The sequence below is a fragment of the Gracilinanus agilis genome, chromosome 5 (genome assembly GCF_016433145.1).
Source record: "Gracilinanus agilis isolate LMUSP501 chromosome 5, AgileGrace, whole genome shotgun sequence".
Lineage (NCBI taxonomy): Eukaryota > Metazoa > Chordata > Mammalia > Didelphimorphia > Didelphidae > Gracilinanus > Gracilinanus agilis.
The window spans coordinates 110,696,525-110,715,009 of record NC_058134.1 but is presented as its reverse complement, the minus strand read 5'-3'; the positions used below and the strand labels follow the sequence as shown (position 1 = coordinate 110,715,009).

The 18,485-nt window shown below is 35.2% G+C and overlaps 1 protein-coding gene across 4 annotated transcripts in view; it reads left to right on the top strand.

Annotated features, from left to right (window-relative positions):
- Window positions 1-18,485, top strand: part of LOC123249702 (putative RNA-binding protein Luc7-like 2) — a 77,193-nt gene that overhangs the window by 46,419 nt on the left and 12,289 nt on the right. For all 4 annotated transcript variants that reach the window (XM_044678834.1, XM_044678833.1, XM_044678836.1 and 1 more), the window contains 3 exons: window positions 1,874-2,050; window positions 3,922-4,013; window positions 5,478-5,507. In XM_044678834.1, coding sequence (XP_044534769.1) covers window positions 1,874-2,050; window positions 3,922-4,013; window positions 5,478-5,507 — 299 coding nt within the window. The remainder of the gene's footprint in view (window positions 1-1,873; window positions 2,051-3,921; window positions 4,014-5,477; window positions 5,508-18,485) is intronic.

Genomic DNA, 18,485 nt, shown 5'->3' with positions numbered 1-18,485 from the left:
GCAGTTGTGAATACTATTAGTTACTTAGTATAATTTTTACTTATGTCAGTGTTCAGACAATGTATATTTAAAGAAAAAGGCCCTGCAGTTCACCAATATTTTTTACCCCACTGCACATCTGTACCTATTCAGTACAGAATCCTTTCTATACTAATACAATTATTGTTTAAATATAATTTATTTAGGATAGACCAAAGGTTCTCAAATTTTTTAGTCTTAGGACCCCATTACACTTAAAAAATTATTGAGGATTCTCCCCCACTCCTGAATAATTTTTAAAAACAATTTTTGGCATTAAAAAAAATTTTTTTTTTGGTGTTCCATATTCTCTTCTTCCATCCCCACTCCAACCCATTGAAAAGCCAAACCACATGATATAAATTTTCCATGTGAAATCATGATATAAATTTTCCATGTGAAATCATGGAGAACATTTCCATATTAGCTATGCCACCAAAAAAAAAGCAACCAAAAAAAAACAAACCAAGAAAAATAAGGTAAGAAAATTATACCTCAGTTTGCACTCAGTTTATCAGTTTTTTCCTCTGGTGGTAGATAGCATTTTTTTTTTTATCATGAGTCCTTTAGAATTGTCTTGGTTCATTGTATTAAACAGAGTAGGTAAGTCACATTTGATCATCATTACTATATTGATTGCTGTGTATAGTGAGCTCCTAGTTTTTCTTACTTCACTTTGCATCAGTTCATATAGGTCTTCCCAGGTTTTTATGAAACCATCCTGTCATCCAAAGAGTTTTTTTTTTCCTGACAAAAAGATTTTTATATAAATCAGGAAGCCAGAAGTAGCTTCTGTATGCATAATATTTTGACTCTTCAGTTTAATCTACTTCCACCAGAACAATCTAGATTTCTTGCTGATGTTATAGACCCCAAAAGGTTTTTTTTTTTTAACATTTATTAATATACATTTTTAACATGGTTACCTGATTCATGCTCCTCCTATCCCCTTCACCCCCCCCCCCCCGCACTCCCCCCACCCATGGCTGATGNTAGTTTCGAGTCCACACCCTCAATCATGTCCACCCCGACCCATGCACCCATGCGTTCAAGCAGTTGTTTTTCTTATATGTTTCCTCTCCTGCAGTCCTTCCTCTGAATGTGGGTAGCATCTTTGCCATAAGTCCCTCAGAATTGTCCTGGGTCTTGTATTGCTGCTGGTACAGAGGTCCATTACATTCAATTTTACCACAGTATATCAGTCTCTGTGTACAATGTTCTTCTGGCACTGCTCCTTTCACTCTACATCAGTTCCCGGAGGTCTCTCCAGTTCGCCTAGAACTCCTCCAGTTTATTATTCCTTTTAGCACAATAGTATTCCATCACCCGCATATACCACAGTTTGTTCAGCCATTCCCCAATTGAAGGACATCCCCTCCTTTTCCAATTTGTTGCCACCACAAAAAGCGCAGCTATAAATACCAAAGAGTTTTTTAAATGTGCATTATAGACTTGATAGTTACTGTATTAGAAATTAAAATATCATATGAGGAAATCAACACTATCAATAATTATATGAAAAAATGTTTTAAATCACTCTTGATTAGAGATGCAAATTAAAACAACTATGAGGTACTATCTCACATCTCTCAGATTGGCCAATATGGCAGTAAGGAAGAATGATAACATTGAAAATACCGTTTCAGAAAGAGGGACAATACAGATTTAAGAAGAATCAAGAATTGGCAAACAAGCAACGTGTTTCATGACTGAAATGATCATTATGTTATTTGTTAAACTATTTTTATTTGATGATAATGGAATATGGCTAATTCCTAAAGCATCTGGGAAGATGTTACATTTAATTTATTAATTTTTTTCTCTATTGATGCTATACATGACTCTTTTTTTAAAGGAAGTTTACCGGAATTCCATGCCAGCCTCTAGCTTTCAACAACAGAAACTTCGGGTCTGTGAAGTATGCTCTGCTTATTTGGGTCTTCATGACAACGACAGGCGACTAGCTGATCATTTTGGGGGGAAACTACACCTGGGATTTATTGAAATAAGAGAGAAACTTGAAGAGTTAAAGGTATTTTGGGTTCTAATACTCTTTATACAATTTTCCTTTTTAAACTCTCTGAATTGATACAATTTCAATCAGTAAGCATTTATTAAAGTGCCTCCTTATGCCAGGAACTCTGTTTAAGCACTGGCGGATTCAAAGAAAGGCAAAAGACAGTTCTGACTTTCAAGAAGCTCATGGTTTAATGAGAGAGACAAAATGGAAAAAAAAAAAAAGCCAACTTTGTGCAAACAAGCTATGTACAGGATAAATTGAAGATAATCAACAGAGGGAAGGCATTAATTAGAATTAAGGGGGAAATCAGTAAAGGCTTTCAGGATAATGTAAGATTTTAACTGGGACTTGAAGAAAGCCAGAGAAACTAGGAGTTCAGAAGTTTCAATTTTGGTAAGATTGATGATTTTCATAGCACTATCCTTGGACCACATTTCTACTTAGTTTTGTAATTGTCTTAATGTGTTTTTCTCACTATTAAATTGTGAACTCCTTGAGAAGTAGGTTCTGTGTGATATCTACATATTCCCAGTGCCTGATACTGACCTTATATATAATGGGCACTTGAATTATAGAAGGGGCTCCTCCATTTCATGTGAGCTTAACGTCATCTGGCTTCAATGACTCTTTTTTTTTTTTTTAAACCCTTGTACTTTGGTGTATTGTCTCATAGGTGGAAGATTGGTAAGGGTGGGCAATGGGGGTCAAGTGACTTGCCCAGGGTCACACAGCTGGGAAGTGGCTGAGGCCGGGTTTGAACCTAGGACCTCCTGTCTCTAGGCCTGACTCTCACTCCACTGAGCTACCCAGCTGCCCCCTCAATGACTCTTCTAATTTTGAGTGATTCTAATCTCTAGCAGATTATATATAGATATAGCGATAGATAGATAGACAGACAGACATTAAATGAATAGAGCCATGTTGGTGAGATAGTGGCATGGGGGCTGGGGTGACACCAGAAGGCTGCTCCATTTCCCCTCTCCACAGTGCCTGAGGACATTTTTTGCACCTCCGGCCACCCAATGTGAGCACTTCCTCCACTCTCTGAGGTAATGGGGTGGAGGTGGGGGTTCTTTAAGTTACAATTTTGACATGTGATCCTGAAAACATTCACCAATGCTGGAATAGAGTGTTGGAGCCAGAAAGACCCGAGTTCAAATCCACTTTAGATGTTTACTTGCTTTATAACTATGGGCAAAACTAATTTCTTTCAGTTTCATTTCCTTTAACTGTAAAAGAGGAGGGATAATAGCACTAATTCCTAGAGTTGTGATGATCAAATGAGATGATATTTGTAAAGCATTTTGCAAACCTTAAAGTACTGTATAAATGCTAGTGATTATTATGACCTACTTAAAATAATATTCTTTTTGAAATTAAATTTTGTTTCATCAAGCATTTATTTTTTTCTCCCTTCCATCTCTTTCTCTTAATGCCTGTACCATCCAAAAAGCAGAGAAAACAAAATTCTTATAGTGGATCTCTAGTAAAGCATTACAAATTCCTACGTCATGTCAAAAAAAGTAAAATAATATTTTTAGTATGTAGATAAAGTATTTGGATAATATTAGAACTCATTTTACAGAATTTAACTCATATTGGCAATACAAGATAAAACATACATTTCAGTGGAATAATTTAAGAATAAATTCTTATACTGTATATGATGTCACTTTTCTATATATTGGTTAGTTTTGCTGAGTTATTTTTAGTTTTCATAAGGGGATAGCTCTCTGGGAGAAGTTAAGGAAGAGATATAATGGGATCTTGATAAACTAAAAGCAAAAAAAAGAAAAAATTGAAATTTATTTTGGCAAAAAAGAATACTTTGTACTACAATCAGTTTACAATCATCATTGCTCAAATGTGTATTTTTTTTCTAGAGAGTTGTAGCTGAGAAGCAAGAGAAAAGAAATCAGGAACGCCTGAAGCGCCGAGAAGAAAGAGAAAGAGAAGAAAGAGAGAAGTTGAGAAGGTATGGAACCTGCATGAAAAACTAAATAAATTTGGTTATTATTAAACTTAAATTTTTTGTTTCTGTAAAGCATGTGGTTGGGTGTGATAGTGAAGTCCTAAACACCAAACTACTTGAGAGGCTGAGGCCAATATATCTTTAGAAGTTCTGACCTACCGTGGGCTTGTGAATAGTCCCTTCATTTCTGTTCTTGGCAAGATATGGTAACACCCAATCTTTTTCGAAAAAAATTTTAAAGGTTATGAAAGTATCAAAATACAGATCCACTAGAGGGTATGTGCTTTTTTTTTTTTTTTTTTTTTTTTTTTTTTTTTTTTAGCCCTTCTGTCTTAGAATTGGTACTAAGTATCAGTTTCAAAGCAGAGGAGCAGTAAGAGCTAAGCAGTTGGAAGTCAAATGACTTGCCCAGGGTCACACAGCTAGGAAGTATCCGAGGCCAGATTTGAACGCAGGATCTTTTGGCTCTAGTCCTGACTCTCTATCCACTTAGCTACCTAGATGCCTCAGAAAATAACTTTTTTATGTAAGTATGTAATTAGTTGATCATTTAGTGCTTGAAAAGTTTAATATCTTTTGAGATGAAGAAATAATTAGGAAAGTGAACTTTCTTATAATTTTTATAAGGACTAATAACTTTGTACCAATTTGAAATTATTTTGCTTCTATTGGGAATTTTTTTGTACTCAAATTTGGGATTCAGATTTTCTTTTGGTTTTAAAAATAATTATAAACATGCTACAAAGGTTTTTAAATCAAATTCACTATATTTCAATATGAGATGAGGGAAATTGGATTCCTCTCCAATATTCATATCTATCAGTGGAATTTGAAGGAAGAACATCTTAGAGTCAGTTTTAAAGTAGTTAGAGCTTTAGGAGATCTCATGACCTTTTACTTCAGGAAGAACATTTATATCCTTGAGTGATAATGCTAGTAATAAAAATTCTGGTCTGTGGCACTAAAAGTTAAGGTTTAGAACCTAGGGTTTCTTTTAGTCTGACAATATTTATGGAGAGTTCAAAGGAAGGGAGAAATGTTTATTTTTGTGTCCCATTCCAATCTAAAAGAGGAATCTATTGAGTTATTTCCCAAGAAGGTAACCTAGGTAGGTTCCCAGATGGGAGGCTGCTGGATTGTCATCAAAATGTGTCCGTAGGGAACAGATAGGTGACTGAGTGGATTGAGAACCTGGTCTTAGCCACTTTATAGATGTATGACCCTGGGCAAGTCACTTAACTCCTTTTGTTTTGTCCTTACCATTTAATGCTTTGGAACCTATAACCAGTATTGATTCTGATAGAAGGTAAGGGTATCTTTAAAAGTGTCCTTAGGTACACTTTTATATCTGGAAAGGGGAAAAAAATAATTGTCAGAAATATCATTATAATGTTATATTTTCCCATTTTTCCTTATTTATGGCCTTTAGTTTAAACACAGTTCTTTTTTTTTTTTTTCTTCATCTAGGTCTCGATCACATAGCAAGAATCCTAAAAGGTAAGTAGCATAAAGCTAGTTGGGCTTAATTATGAATTTATATTTAAAAAGGTAATTTTATAGACTGGGCTTAAACATAGAATTTGGAGGAAATGTCAACATATTCTTCAATCTCAGCTGTAGCTTCCTTGGTGGATTATCAGTAGAGTCTGAGATTCTTAGCCTAGGAGGCCCAAAGAGAGGATTTTACATTTAGAAGTAGAAACTACAGAGATTATCCACTTCAACTTTCTCATTCTATTGAATCTTTAACACCATTTTTGGAAGAAATCACAAAATAACCCTAAGTACTTCAAAATGTTTATATTCTTTCTGACCTTAACTGTTTTCTTGCTATTGTATTAGCATATCTTTTATTCTTCTCTTATTTGAAAAAACTCCAAAATTTAGTGGCTTTCTCTTGCCCATCAAATAAAATATAAATTCCTTATCCTGAGTCAGGATAGTGTCATTTACTAAATCTTTACGATAGCATTGACCACCTTCCCAGTATTATTTAATATTATTTCCTTTCACAGAAGAAGAGTGCATATATCCTTAAAGCTCTATATAAACCCTTTATTACCTATCCTTATTGAAACCCTTGTCTTCTTCAAAACCCATTTTAAGTATTACTTCTTCAATGAATCTTTCATTGGTCCTCTCAAGTAGCAGTGATTCCAATGCTGGAATTACTCTTGCCATTTCATTTGATCCCTCTAATCTTAATCATTTTGTTACCTATATATACTTCATATTCCTTTATCTAATTTGTAAGCTCTTCAAAGGTAGAAACTGGAATTCTATCTTTGGTGCCTGGCATTATTGCCATAGATGTAGTATTCACTTTAATGCTTGAATTGAAAGAGAATGCAGGTATTTAAAATCTCTGCAGAATAACACACTATTATAGCTTTTCAGATTACTAGTATCTTAGTGGATTATCAGTAGAGTCTGAAATTCTTAGCCTAGGAGGCCCAGAGAGGATTATACATTCAGAAGTAGAAACTATAGAGATTATCCACTTCAACTTTCTCATTTTCAGATGAAGAAACATTTAAGTAGTTGAGTTGGTAGGATTGCATTATTGGATTTTTTTCTTCTCCCTTTGCCCTTTGGTTTAGCTCTCCCTTTACTTCTCCTAAATCACCATTATATGATGCTTTTTGGATTGATGCATTATTCTTCAATACTCAATGATAACCATCATCTGTTTTTTGCTTGTGTGTACAAAAACATAGCACATAAACAGCAAGGAATTGTTCGTTAGATATACTTCTTAAGTGTCTACAGAGATCGGTATTCTGAGTATTAATGTTTAAGCCTGGCAGAGAATATCTCAGAAATGGTGTGTGTTTGTTGGAAGTGTGATCATGGCAGCAAAATACTCTCTGGGTCAAAGAAATAGTCAAATTGTAGGAGTAGAGCCATGTATGAAAAAGAACAGAGAATGTGCTAGAAAATGGGGAATGTGATATCTTTGGACATGGCAGAATTCTTTCTTATGGCAGGTTTGGAAATGGTTGGAAATGCTATTCTTGGAGTGAGGTTTTTTTTAATCTTTTGATGTGAATGAATAAGAGAGGAAAGGAAGGGAAAAGAAGTTGCTACAAAAATTTGGAAGGTTTGTCATTGAAGGAAGTGTGAGTCCATATTCCAAGAATGCCATTACATGAAACAAGCATTTAATAAATGAGAGGTTCTGTTAAGACATGTCTACGATCCTTTTCTATCCAGCTTCATTGGAAACTACCCCTTTCCCCTGAAATTTATGAAATAAAAAAGGTGACTCTATTGTGAAAGTTAAATTTAAATATAGTCCGTATGTACAAATTCATACATTTAAAGGTTTTAAGATGTCTTAATCTAGTGGATAAGGAGTTGACTCTAGAGTCAAGAAGAGCTGAGTTCAAATCTAGTCTCAAGACACCCATTACTATCAGACCCTAGGCAAGTCTGTCAGCCTCAGTTTCCTTATCTGTAAACTGAAGGATATTAAAAACACCATTTCCCTACCAGGGTTGTTGTGAGGCCCAAATGAGACATTTATAAAAGCACTTAGTAAGCCTTTAAGCACCACATTAATGTTAGCTTGTAACAGTCATAGTTGTAAGGATAGTGATTATAGTTGAATTAGTATTTCATTGTATGATCATTTTCTCATTAGTCCAGCTTGGCTGTAGTTTTGGGGTGTTTTTCTCCTTTTCCTTAAAGAGAGACCCATTCAAAACCTGTTGTATGAGTCTATTCATTTTGTTATAGGGAATGACAGGAAACATGTTCTACTTATTAATTTATAACATATAATAGTTCATAATATGTGCTTAGAATATTAATACATAATATCCATTCCTTTATGATTCCTCATCTTTTTTCCTTCATGTTTAAATTTATATCCATTCTTCAAGTTCCCCATCTCTGTTGTGAAATATTCCTAAAGCTCCAAACCTATAAATCTCTATGGAAGTTTTATTTCTAGGAGAAACTAGAAAAACATAATAAAATAACAACAGTGAAAATTCATTTCAGGTGAATTTTTTGCCAACAAAGTCCTTGGCCTTGTCAAATGGTTCAAAATCATAAACCAATATGATTTTATCAGTGGAAATAACATTAAAGAAGACACATTAGATGTTATTTCAAGTAGGCCATCTGCTTTGCTACTGTACCTTAAGTATCATGGAAACTTTCTGCATGTGTTTAGAATTGTGAGCTTCTATTAGAATGTGATGTTTTTGAGAGCATGGATTGTCTTAGTTTTTAATTTGTACCTCTAGCCCTAAGTGCAGGACTCTACACAATAGTAATGATTAACAAATGGACCTTTCATTCAATTAGGTTAATGGCTTTTGAGAATCTAATAATTTTGAGAAAAATATAAAAAGTCTTGAATATATATATCGAATATCTTAAAGTCTAGAATTTAAAAGAATATCTGATGAGGGTATCTTGAGTTCCATTCTAGAAATTCATGAAGATTTAAAAATGTTTTTCTTTATCATCACTAAATTTGAATAAAATAGTGTACTTTTGTCAGACATTCTTTGTAATTTTTGAGACTTTGTCCAGTTACTAGTATAGAAGAAAATGAAGTGAAAGAGGAAAAGGACTTTTTGTCAGATAACAAATTGCTAAAGGTTTTGGGTTCAATATTCATTGCAGAAAAAAATTAGCTATTGCTACACACTTGGGACTTAGTTTTGAAAAAGATACTGCAAATATATTAAACAATATTTTCAAGTATTTGGTCCCAGCTTAGAATTCTCTGTGAAGTTTATTCCTTTTCATGGTTTAGCCATTTAATAATGCTTGTTGAATTGAAATTAGTCCCTTTTGAATCATGGTGTCAAGGCTATTGAATGATTCAACCTCTTACCCTTTTAGTTTCATCTGCTTCCATTTCATCTATTTGTCCAGCATTTGAAAGAAATTGATCTTCTTGGAAGCAAATCCCCAAATAAGAGAATAATGCTAAGATGGAAAGGAGTGGTGAAGTTTAACTCAAACAAGTAGACTTTTTATGTTTTCATAAAATCTTTTAAGTAATTAAAAATTAGTTATTTGATGCAAAAAGTGATCCTGCTCATCATAACTGAGATGATTTTCTTTATCTTCTCTATCTCATTTTGCCAACACCCAGTAAAGTTATACTTACTGGTCTTTCATTTTGAGATTCTATTCTTCTTTTTAAATATTTGGAATAACTTTTTCTTAAGCCATGATAATGTCTCCTCCAGAATCTTTCAGATATCACAGTAGTAAACTTCACAATAACATCCTCTTATCAGTATCAGAATATGTTCATTTGCAACAGTCAATTAGCATTTTAAAGTTCCTGTTATGTGCCAGGCACTTCTGTTAAGTGCTAGAGATAAAAAACTTGGAAGGGAGTTCAAAAGACAGTCTCTTCTCTCAAGCAGTTTACAGTATAAAGGAATATACTAAGAAACCTTCTTGACAGGGGGGAAAACCCAGGTCTAGAAAACTTAATATCTTGCTTATTTTGTCATAATTAAAAAATAATGTTGATGATTTCTACTGTTTTCAAGTTTTAAAGAAAATAATGCCACATGTATATTTTGTTTTTCTCCCAACATTTCTGAAACCTTCCAGGAAAAAAAATGAGGAGAGTAGAAATTTTCTCCCATAACATTGAAATCATACTGATGTTTTCCCTGTCTTTTGCTTATAATTAATTATTACATCAAACCACACCTGATTATTCTTGCTAATTGTATTTCTCTCCTCATTTAAAATCCTTTATATCCTTCATTATATTTGTCACAGAGGAGGTACTCTGTAAATACTTGTTTAATTGATGGGCCTGACAATTCTGTTACAGAGTTTTGGTTCACAGGAGAAAATCCTTACCTTGATTTACATTCTCTTACTTTGGTATAAATGTTGAAGTTATGTACAAGTATTCCATTTATATAATGTATACTTGAGTCTTGCAATTTTTTTAAATTTAAATTTATTTATTTATTTAGAAGATTTTCCCCACCCTTCTTCCCTCCCCCCTCCTGGAGCTGACAAGCAATTCCACTGGATTATACATGTATCATTGTTCAAATCTGATATTCATATTATTCATATTTGCAATAGGATGATCCTTTAACGCCAAAACCCCAAGCATATCCCTATTGAACCATGTGATCGATCATATGTTTTTGTTCTGCATTTCTGTTCCCATGGTTCTTTCTCTTGATGTGGATAGGGCTCTTTCTCATAAATTCGTCTGGATTGTCCTGGGTCATTGCATTGCTGCTAGTAGAAAAGTCTATTACATTCAGTTGTGCCATAATGTATCCGTCTCTGTGTACAATGTTGTCCTGGTTCTACTCCTTTTACTCTGCATCAATTCCTGGAGGTTATTCTAGTTCATATAGAAATCCTCCAGTTTATCATTCTTTTCAGCACAGTAATATTCCATCACCATCAGATACCACAGTTTGTTCAGCCATTCCCCGATTGAAGGACATACCCTCATTTTCTAATTTTTTGCCACCACAAAGAGTATGGCTATAAATATTTTTGTACAAGTCTTTTTCTTTATTATCTCTTGGGGTACAAACCCAGCAGTGGTATGGCTGGATCAAAGGGCAGGCAAAAGTCTTTTAAATTTGGACATAATTCCAGGTTGTCCTCCAGAATGGCTGAATCAATTTACATTTCCACCAAAAATGCACTAACGTCCTGATTTTGCCACATCCCCTCCAGAATTTATCATTTTCCTTTGCTGCCATATTGGCCAGTCTGCTAGGTATGAGGTGGTACCTTAGAGTTGTTTTAATTTGCATTTCTCTGATCAGGAGGGATTTAGATTTTTTCATGTGGTGCTTATTGATAGTTTTGATTTCTTCATGTGAAAGATTGGGGAATGGCTTGATTTTTTGTGAATTTGACTTAGTTCCTTATATAGTTGGGAAATTACACCTCTGTCAGAAAGTTTTGTTATAAAATTTTTTTCCCAATTTGTTGCTTTCCTTCTAATTTTGGTTGCATTGGTTCTGTTTGTACAAAATCTTTTAAATTTGATATAATCAAAATCATTCATTTTACTTGAGTCTTGAATTCTTGATGTATTGTTTCTGATTTCAATGGCATGACAACTCTTTTACAGCCCATTCCATTTCATTGTGTGTTATTCTTGTCTATGTCTTCTCATTAATCCTACTACACAAAAAAACACTTATGTGCTAAAGATCCTCTTGGTCTCTTTATATGTTTCAATGCTTTATGCTGCATCTCTTAATATCACAGCTACATATATCTCTGCTGTCCCTCTATATGACTGTCCCACTTGTTGTTTTGGTCACACATTTCTGTGATGTGTGTTAGATTTAAAGGAGGTCCCTTGTATCTATTTGAGGTAGTAGAAATGATGTACAGAGAGGAATAAGATGACATTTCTCCTTCATAACAGTTGCCCAGGCAGGATCCTTCAGGTCAAAGAGGTTTATCCCTTCAGGACCCACCTGGGGTTAATCAATATATTGATATGGGCTCTTCAGCTAGGATAATGACGATATTCTGACTGCGTTATCTCCCTTCCCAAACAAGCTTTGAAACTGATTTAGTGCTGGGGGGTTACCAGCAGTCCAGTTCCCCTTGGGGGCGGGACAATTGAGTGAAAATGGAGTGAGAAGAGCCAGAGACCGAGTAGGTTTGCAGTGGCTGATCTGAAGTGCCATCTGTTGATTTTAATTTTTATACCCTCTTTTCTTTATGACCTCATGCAGGTTTTTTTTCCATATATTCAAAATCACATATTAACTTTTGAAACATCACAAGATTGACATTTGCTAATTATCTTACTGTGGTTAAACAAAGAAGCAAGCTTGTCAAAAATTATTCATTACAGGGTGGCTTAGTTTGAACTTATTCTTGTCAGCCATGCGTAAGGTACAAGTACATCAGTTCCTAGCTAAACATAATATTTAATTATATTTTAACTAATTATATTATGTATATAGTTATGTTATACTATTCATTCCCATCATCAATCAAGGAGATAGTTATGGTAGTTGATGACATCCAATAAGATACAATAATATCAGTCTGGTCCAATGTTTTGTTCCCATGGTGTTTTTTCTGTTATAGGATCTCTAAGAATACAGTTCTGGCAGGGTGATTGTGCTAATTTGTCATTGCCTTAATTTCTTTGTGTTTCACTGTTTCTATGGTCTGTAGGAGTTTGGGAACAAACTCAGGCCAGGTATTTTCTTGCTGGGAACTTTAGAAACTTGCATTAACTCACTAACTGCTGGTTTTCTGCTGGGCTGATTCTACGGGAAATTTCTATACTCTAAGGGGTTGTACAGGGGTTTATTTTTGGATAGTGGGTAGTCTTTGGCTGTGATTGTTCTTGCCATGAACCTGTATTGTTTTTCTGTGTCTCCTTTGAGCTAGATAAGGATATTGATTGCAATAATTTCAATGCAAGTGAATGTCACTGTAAAAAGAATCATATAGGGTAAACTTGAGTGTGGAATCTCCATCCTCCTGACAACCTGCCGTGCTGGATTGTCAGAGCTTGTGAGTAGCCGTGCTAACCTCACAGCCTCGATGGCTTCCGGCAATTTAGGAAGGTACTTTAGACTTTATATATTAATAAGAAGGATAAGGGTAAAGGACTGGGGTAATGGGAAACCCTACTTTAATTGTTACTAATGAAACTCCCAACTGCTGGCAAATGAAGAAACAATGTTAGCTTCCCTCTGGTTCAGCCTGGCCAGGACTAAACCAGAGTAGGTAAACTGCTGGGAAATCTTCAGCTTCTTCTTAAGCCTAACAGTTGAGATATATCCACCCTTTCCACCCTCTTCTTCGTCTCCTGCCCACTTCCCGGATCCCTCCTGGGCTCTGGGAAGCCTAGATATCTAGATGATGAAACTCCTAATATCTAGGGACAGTAGACACCAAGGTGGTGGTCAGGTACAGGTTGATAACGGTATATCAAGGACAGGAAGAGCTTGCAGAGAGATGTTTGCACCCTCTCACTCCAAGACCAGGATCCCCCGATCTCTAGCCTCAGCACAGGTCAAAGACCCAGAACTTCTCTCAGGGTTCTCAACTGCCCCCTCCTGCCTTTCCCATGCCTCCCTGGGAACATTCTATCCAACTGACTTATCTGTCAATCAAAGATGAACTTCAAGCTCCCAGAGATTCAATATAACATGAATGCCGTTTTGTTTTTGGAAATTTCAACCTGTAAATTTCCAGCTGTTCTTGTTCGTGGATGATGTCTACACTATTCTAATCTTAACTATGTGTTCCTATCCCATTAACTATCCCTTCCCAAAATAATAAATCCTACCTTATCTAATGCCTTAACTAACTAACTAGCCTAAAGCTAATGACAAGGGTTTAGGATAGGTTTCTCTGTGGGAATGTGTGGGATTTGAATACAATAGTTTCATGAACACATCAGTTGAACATTAACACAACATATGAACAGTATCATAACATTTAAACAATCATCTATGTTGTTTCCTAACCTTAGACAAAAAATTTTGCAACAACTCTGTCTATATTACTAATACTAAACTTCAAACAACATTCCTAACTCATATTAAACTAACATTTCTATTCCCTAATCTATAGTTAGAAAGATTAGTTTGTCAGTAATTCTTATACTAGAGTTAACGTGTTAGTCAATTAGTATTCATTTCTAACTAACCTACTCTACACAATGTCTACCTAACATTCTTTCAATTCTATTTGAACATTCATAACTATTTTACACTGACCCTATACTAACTAAAATTTGAACATCCCTACTCTACCCTTTCCCTACGGGTTAGTAGACTTATGCAATATATGTTAGTAACAATATTACATATGTACAGGGTTTTCATGTGATGTTCTCATGAAATGACTACTTTAGACCTTGCAAGGAAACTTAACTCTCTTGCTCATTTGGGTCATTGTAGTTTCTTCAACTATATACATTATGTACATGTGAAGTGACTTTATCATGACTGTGTTGGACTCATGACCTATCATATCCTGTTTGGATTTATACTCACCTTCTTCTTCAGAATTCTTCTGACAATCAGCTTATGTTCTGTTGCATGCATTCCATATGTGCATTTCCCTTATGATTAGTGTCTGAGTGTGAAACCCTTGCACTTATTCAAACCTAATCTTCATCTGCTGATCTTCTCTTCTTGTGAGTCTCCTGGTGATGATGCCCCAGTCACAGTGCTGTCACAGTTCAGGTCCTTGTACAGTCTGTCAGTGCAATGTCTCCTCTTGTCCTTGCACTGGTCCTGATGTCCTGATGTCTCTGGAACTCTTCAGGATTTCATCACTCTTCTCCTTTGCTGGAAACCCATCTTGTCTGTCATCGACTTGATTGAAGAATCCGTGGATCAGGAACCAATGCATGGCTGTATGATGTTATGTTAGAATTTTGTGTTGCCACAAGATTCTTTCATGAGACTTTATGTTTGCACTTGTCATGGATGTAAATATATAATGTTTAAACTAATATTCTGTTTCTTCTTTTTCACTACTACTTTCTGATAGACTTAATTGTTGATCTTCGTACATGAATGAGGACTTTGCTTGATCTAAATCAGTGATTTGAGTATCAGGTTCTTGATATTTATCTGTTTCTTGATGTTTTCTTGTTTGAGGCTTTTTCAAGTATGATTTCTTACTTTGAGGTTCTATTTCTATATCAGATTCTGTATCTTGTGAGTGAGACTTGCCTGTTTAGCTAAGATTCTGTTTCTTGCATTTCAGACTGATTTCTTGATGAGGACTTTGCTTCCCTGAGGTCTTTCTTTAGGTGTGTGTAGTGATACCATGAATCTTTGTTCTTAATCTTTACTGAAGATGGTGTTACCAAGATTATTTCATGAGGACCTAACCATTTTGGTTGTAATACTGATTTTCTTGTGAAGTTTCTAATATATACTTTATCTCCAGGTTGATAATCATGAAGACTAAAGTCAAGAGGTACTCTTTGTTGTATTAGAGATGAGTTTTGTAATTCATCCAGTCTCTCTTTTAACAATGTGACATACTCATAGATTTTGCACTCAATCTCTAAATGTGATAGGTAATCAGTGTCTCGTGGAGCTTTTCCCATCCATGGCTGTTGACCATATAATAGTTCAAATGGTGACAAATGAGTTTGACTATTTGGTTGGCTTCTCAAATAGAAAAGTGCCATAGGTAAAACATCTGGCCATTTAAGATGACTCTCTGTACATAGCTTTCCAACCATCGATTTCAGAGATTGGTTAGTCTGTTCCATGGCCCCCTACGACTACGGTCGATATATAGAACACAAGTGTCTCTTGATCCCTAACACCTGGTAGATTTGCCTTAAAAATAGACTACCAGAGTGCAAAGTGCAAAGTGACTACCAGAGTCAGATGAAATTACTGATGGTATAGAGAACCTTGAATTAGCTCCTTTAATAATACCTTTGCTACAAAAGCTGCATCGTTTCTCTTAGCTGGGAACGCTTCTGGCCATTTGGTCAGCTTGTCCACTATCACGAGAATGTACCTATACTGTTGACATTTAGGCATTGTGACATAGTCTATCTGTAGACACTCAAATGGTGTGAATGCTAAAGGTTTCCCTCCAAAGGCTCTTGTCTTAATTACAGCCTTGTTGTATTGTTGACATATGAAACAATCATCACACACTCTTTTTGCTTCTGTAGTCACAACTATTGCTATCCAGCTTTTGCAAATTGTATCTACCACTCCTAAAACTCCATAGTGGCCTTTTCTATGAACTGCTGCACATGCAGTGTGGTACAATAATTTCGGCAAGAATGGTTTTCCAGAGATTGACATCCAGACTCCATTCACCAGAGTGGCTCCAAGATTTTTCTTCCAGTATTCCACTTCCTTTTGTGAATAGGCTTGTAATAGTTCATCTCTATCCACTAAGGTTAGGTGAAATATAGCTTTTTCTCCACATCTGGCTGCAAATTTAGCCGTGATGTCCGCTCTGTGATTGCCTATCTGTATTGGTCCCACTAGCTTTTGATGTGCCCTGCAGTGTATTATAGATAACTTTGCAGGCAATTGTATGGCCTCTAACAATTCGCTAATTAGTTTTCCCATATGCTATTGCTTTCCCATTAAATGTTATAAACCCTCTTTTCTTCCAAATTTCTCCTGAAGAATGAACATGTGTTATTGACGATCTTTATTTTATATCAAATTTCCTAATGTTATTTGTTATGTTATTTGGTGCTCTTCATGCCTAAGACCTCCATCTCAGTCTCTTCTTTTTAAAATATTTATTCATGCTTCTTTTGACTTTGCTCCCTGGCAAATGATTCTTCTCCCTTCCCCATAAATAACTTTTCCTCTGTGAGAAGAATGTATAGATTTGCCAAACAATCAGTTCTTTGGGCATGACTGGTATTATGTTGCTTAGACCTCTATTCTATTCCCTTTCCGACAAGAGAAGAAACATGTCTTTTTTGTTTAGCTCTTTTATTGAAAAACATGTGATGACCTTGATGTGAGGTTTCTTTCTGTCTAATGTGCACATATCTTGATACTAAGACACATTTTGCAGTGCATTTTTATTGGGTCTCCTTTTATGCACTTTTGCTTACTAATGTGAAAATCTTTGTCACCAGAAAGGTGATAATGATTTGACTGGAGAAAATGGGTAGAGCTGTTGCTTGGTTCAGATTTTGCTTCTCTTTTTTTCTGCCATGGAGAATGGATTGTCTTAACAGAAGTAACTAGCTATGGGTTGATGTTCAAGATAAATAAAAATATGATTAAAAGCTCACATATACCCTTGGTGAATTCAGGTTATCTGACCCAGATGAGTTAATAGCCTTAGGTACTAAAGAACCTGGTGGTTGTAACAATTGAGCTATCATCAGTGATATTTGAAAAATCAAGAACAAGAGAGATACCACAGGGCTAGAAAAGAACAAAATGTAAAATTTTCAAATAAAGAGGAAGGGAATGGAGTATAAATTAATTAGCCAGTGAGCCTGTCTTCAGTTTCTAAGGAAAATTTTGGAACAAATCACCTTTTCAAAGTCATCTACCTTCATCTAGAATAAGTCATATCAGGCTAATCATATTTCATTTTTTGATGAGCATTACTTAATTGGAAGAAAAGGAGAATGCAAAATAAATAGGTGATATAGTGGATAGAGAATTGAACCTGGAATTGGGAAGACTTAAGTTCCAGTCTTGCCTCAAGACACAAACTGGACATGTCACTTAACCTCTCAGACTCAGTTTCCCCATCTGTAAAATAGGGGTAATAATAGGACCTGTCTTATTAGAGTTGTGAGGATCAAATGATAAAATTTTTGTAAAAGGCTTTGTAAACCTTAAGGTGAAATGTAAATGTTAGTTATCATCATCGTCATCATCATCATCATCATCATCATCATCATCATCATCTTTATATGAAGTTTATTTAGATGTTTTAACAAAATACCTGATAAAATGTCCTTTAGGATTCTTGCAGAAAAAGGAAAGAGATAGTGGCCAGATAGTTATATAATTAGATGAATTCAGAGCTGGTTAAATGGCTAGACTCAGTAGTAATTAATGTTTCAAGATCAGCTTGGCTGAAGATCCTCAGTGGAATGCTTCAGAGATCTGCACTAACATTTTCATCAATGACTTGGGCATATTTGTCAAATTTATAGATGACCTGTAGCCATGAAGGATAGATAGCTAAAGCACTGATTGAAAGAATAGAATCCAAATTGATCTTGACAGGTTAGCACACTGAGCTGAATCTAAGATGAAATTCAGTTGAGATAAATATGAAGTCTTATACTTGAGTTCAAAATAGCAGCTTCATAATTACAGGATGATATGAAGAGATATGGCTAGATATTACTTGTATGAAATATATCTAATAGTTTTTAGGGATTTTAAAGCATAATTTAAGTCATTAATATGATGTGGCTATCACAAAAGCTAATGCAACCCTAGCCTACTTTAAGAAAGGCATGGTTTCTAGACATAAGAAAGGATAAAACCCATTGTACTCTTCTTTAGTTAGACCACATCTGAAGCAAGATTAGTGAAGTATTTCAAGTTCATGCCATATAAATTAGTTGTAGAAACTAGAGTTGTTTAGCTCAACAAAGAGAAAACTCAAGGGTGGATGACAGCTGTATAGTATGTAAAGGGTCCTTTTGTGGAGGTGGGATTAAATTTATTCTGTTTGTCCCCAAGAAGGCAGATTCAGAAACTAGTGGGAAGTTGGAAAGAGGGAGATTTAGACTTTATTTCAAAAAAAAAAATGCCTAACATTTAGAGCTATCCAAAAATGGTATTCTTTCTACTTTCAGGCTGCCTCCGGAGGTAATGGGTTTCTCTCCTCATTGGAAGTCTTCATATAGAGGCTGGGTGTCTACTTGTTGGGTATGTTGTAGAGGGGATTCTTGCACAGGTTTAGGTTGGATTAGATGGCCTTTTAGGTCCCTTCCAACTCTGAGATTCTGTGATTCATTTTCTGTAGTTGAGATTTATG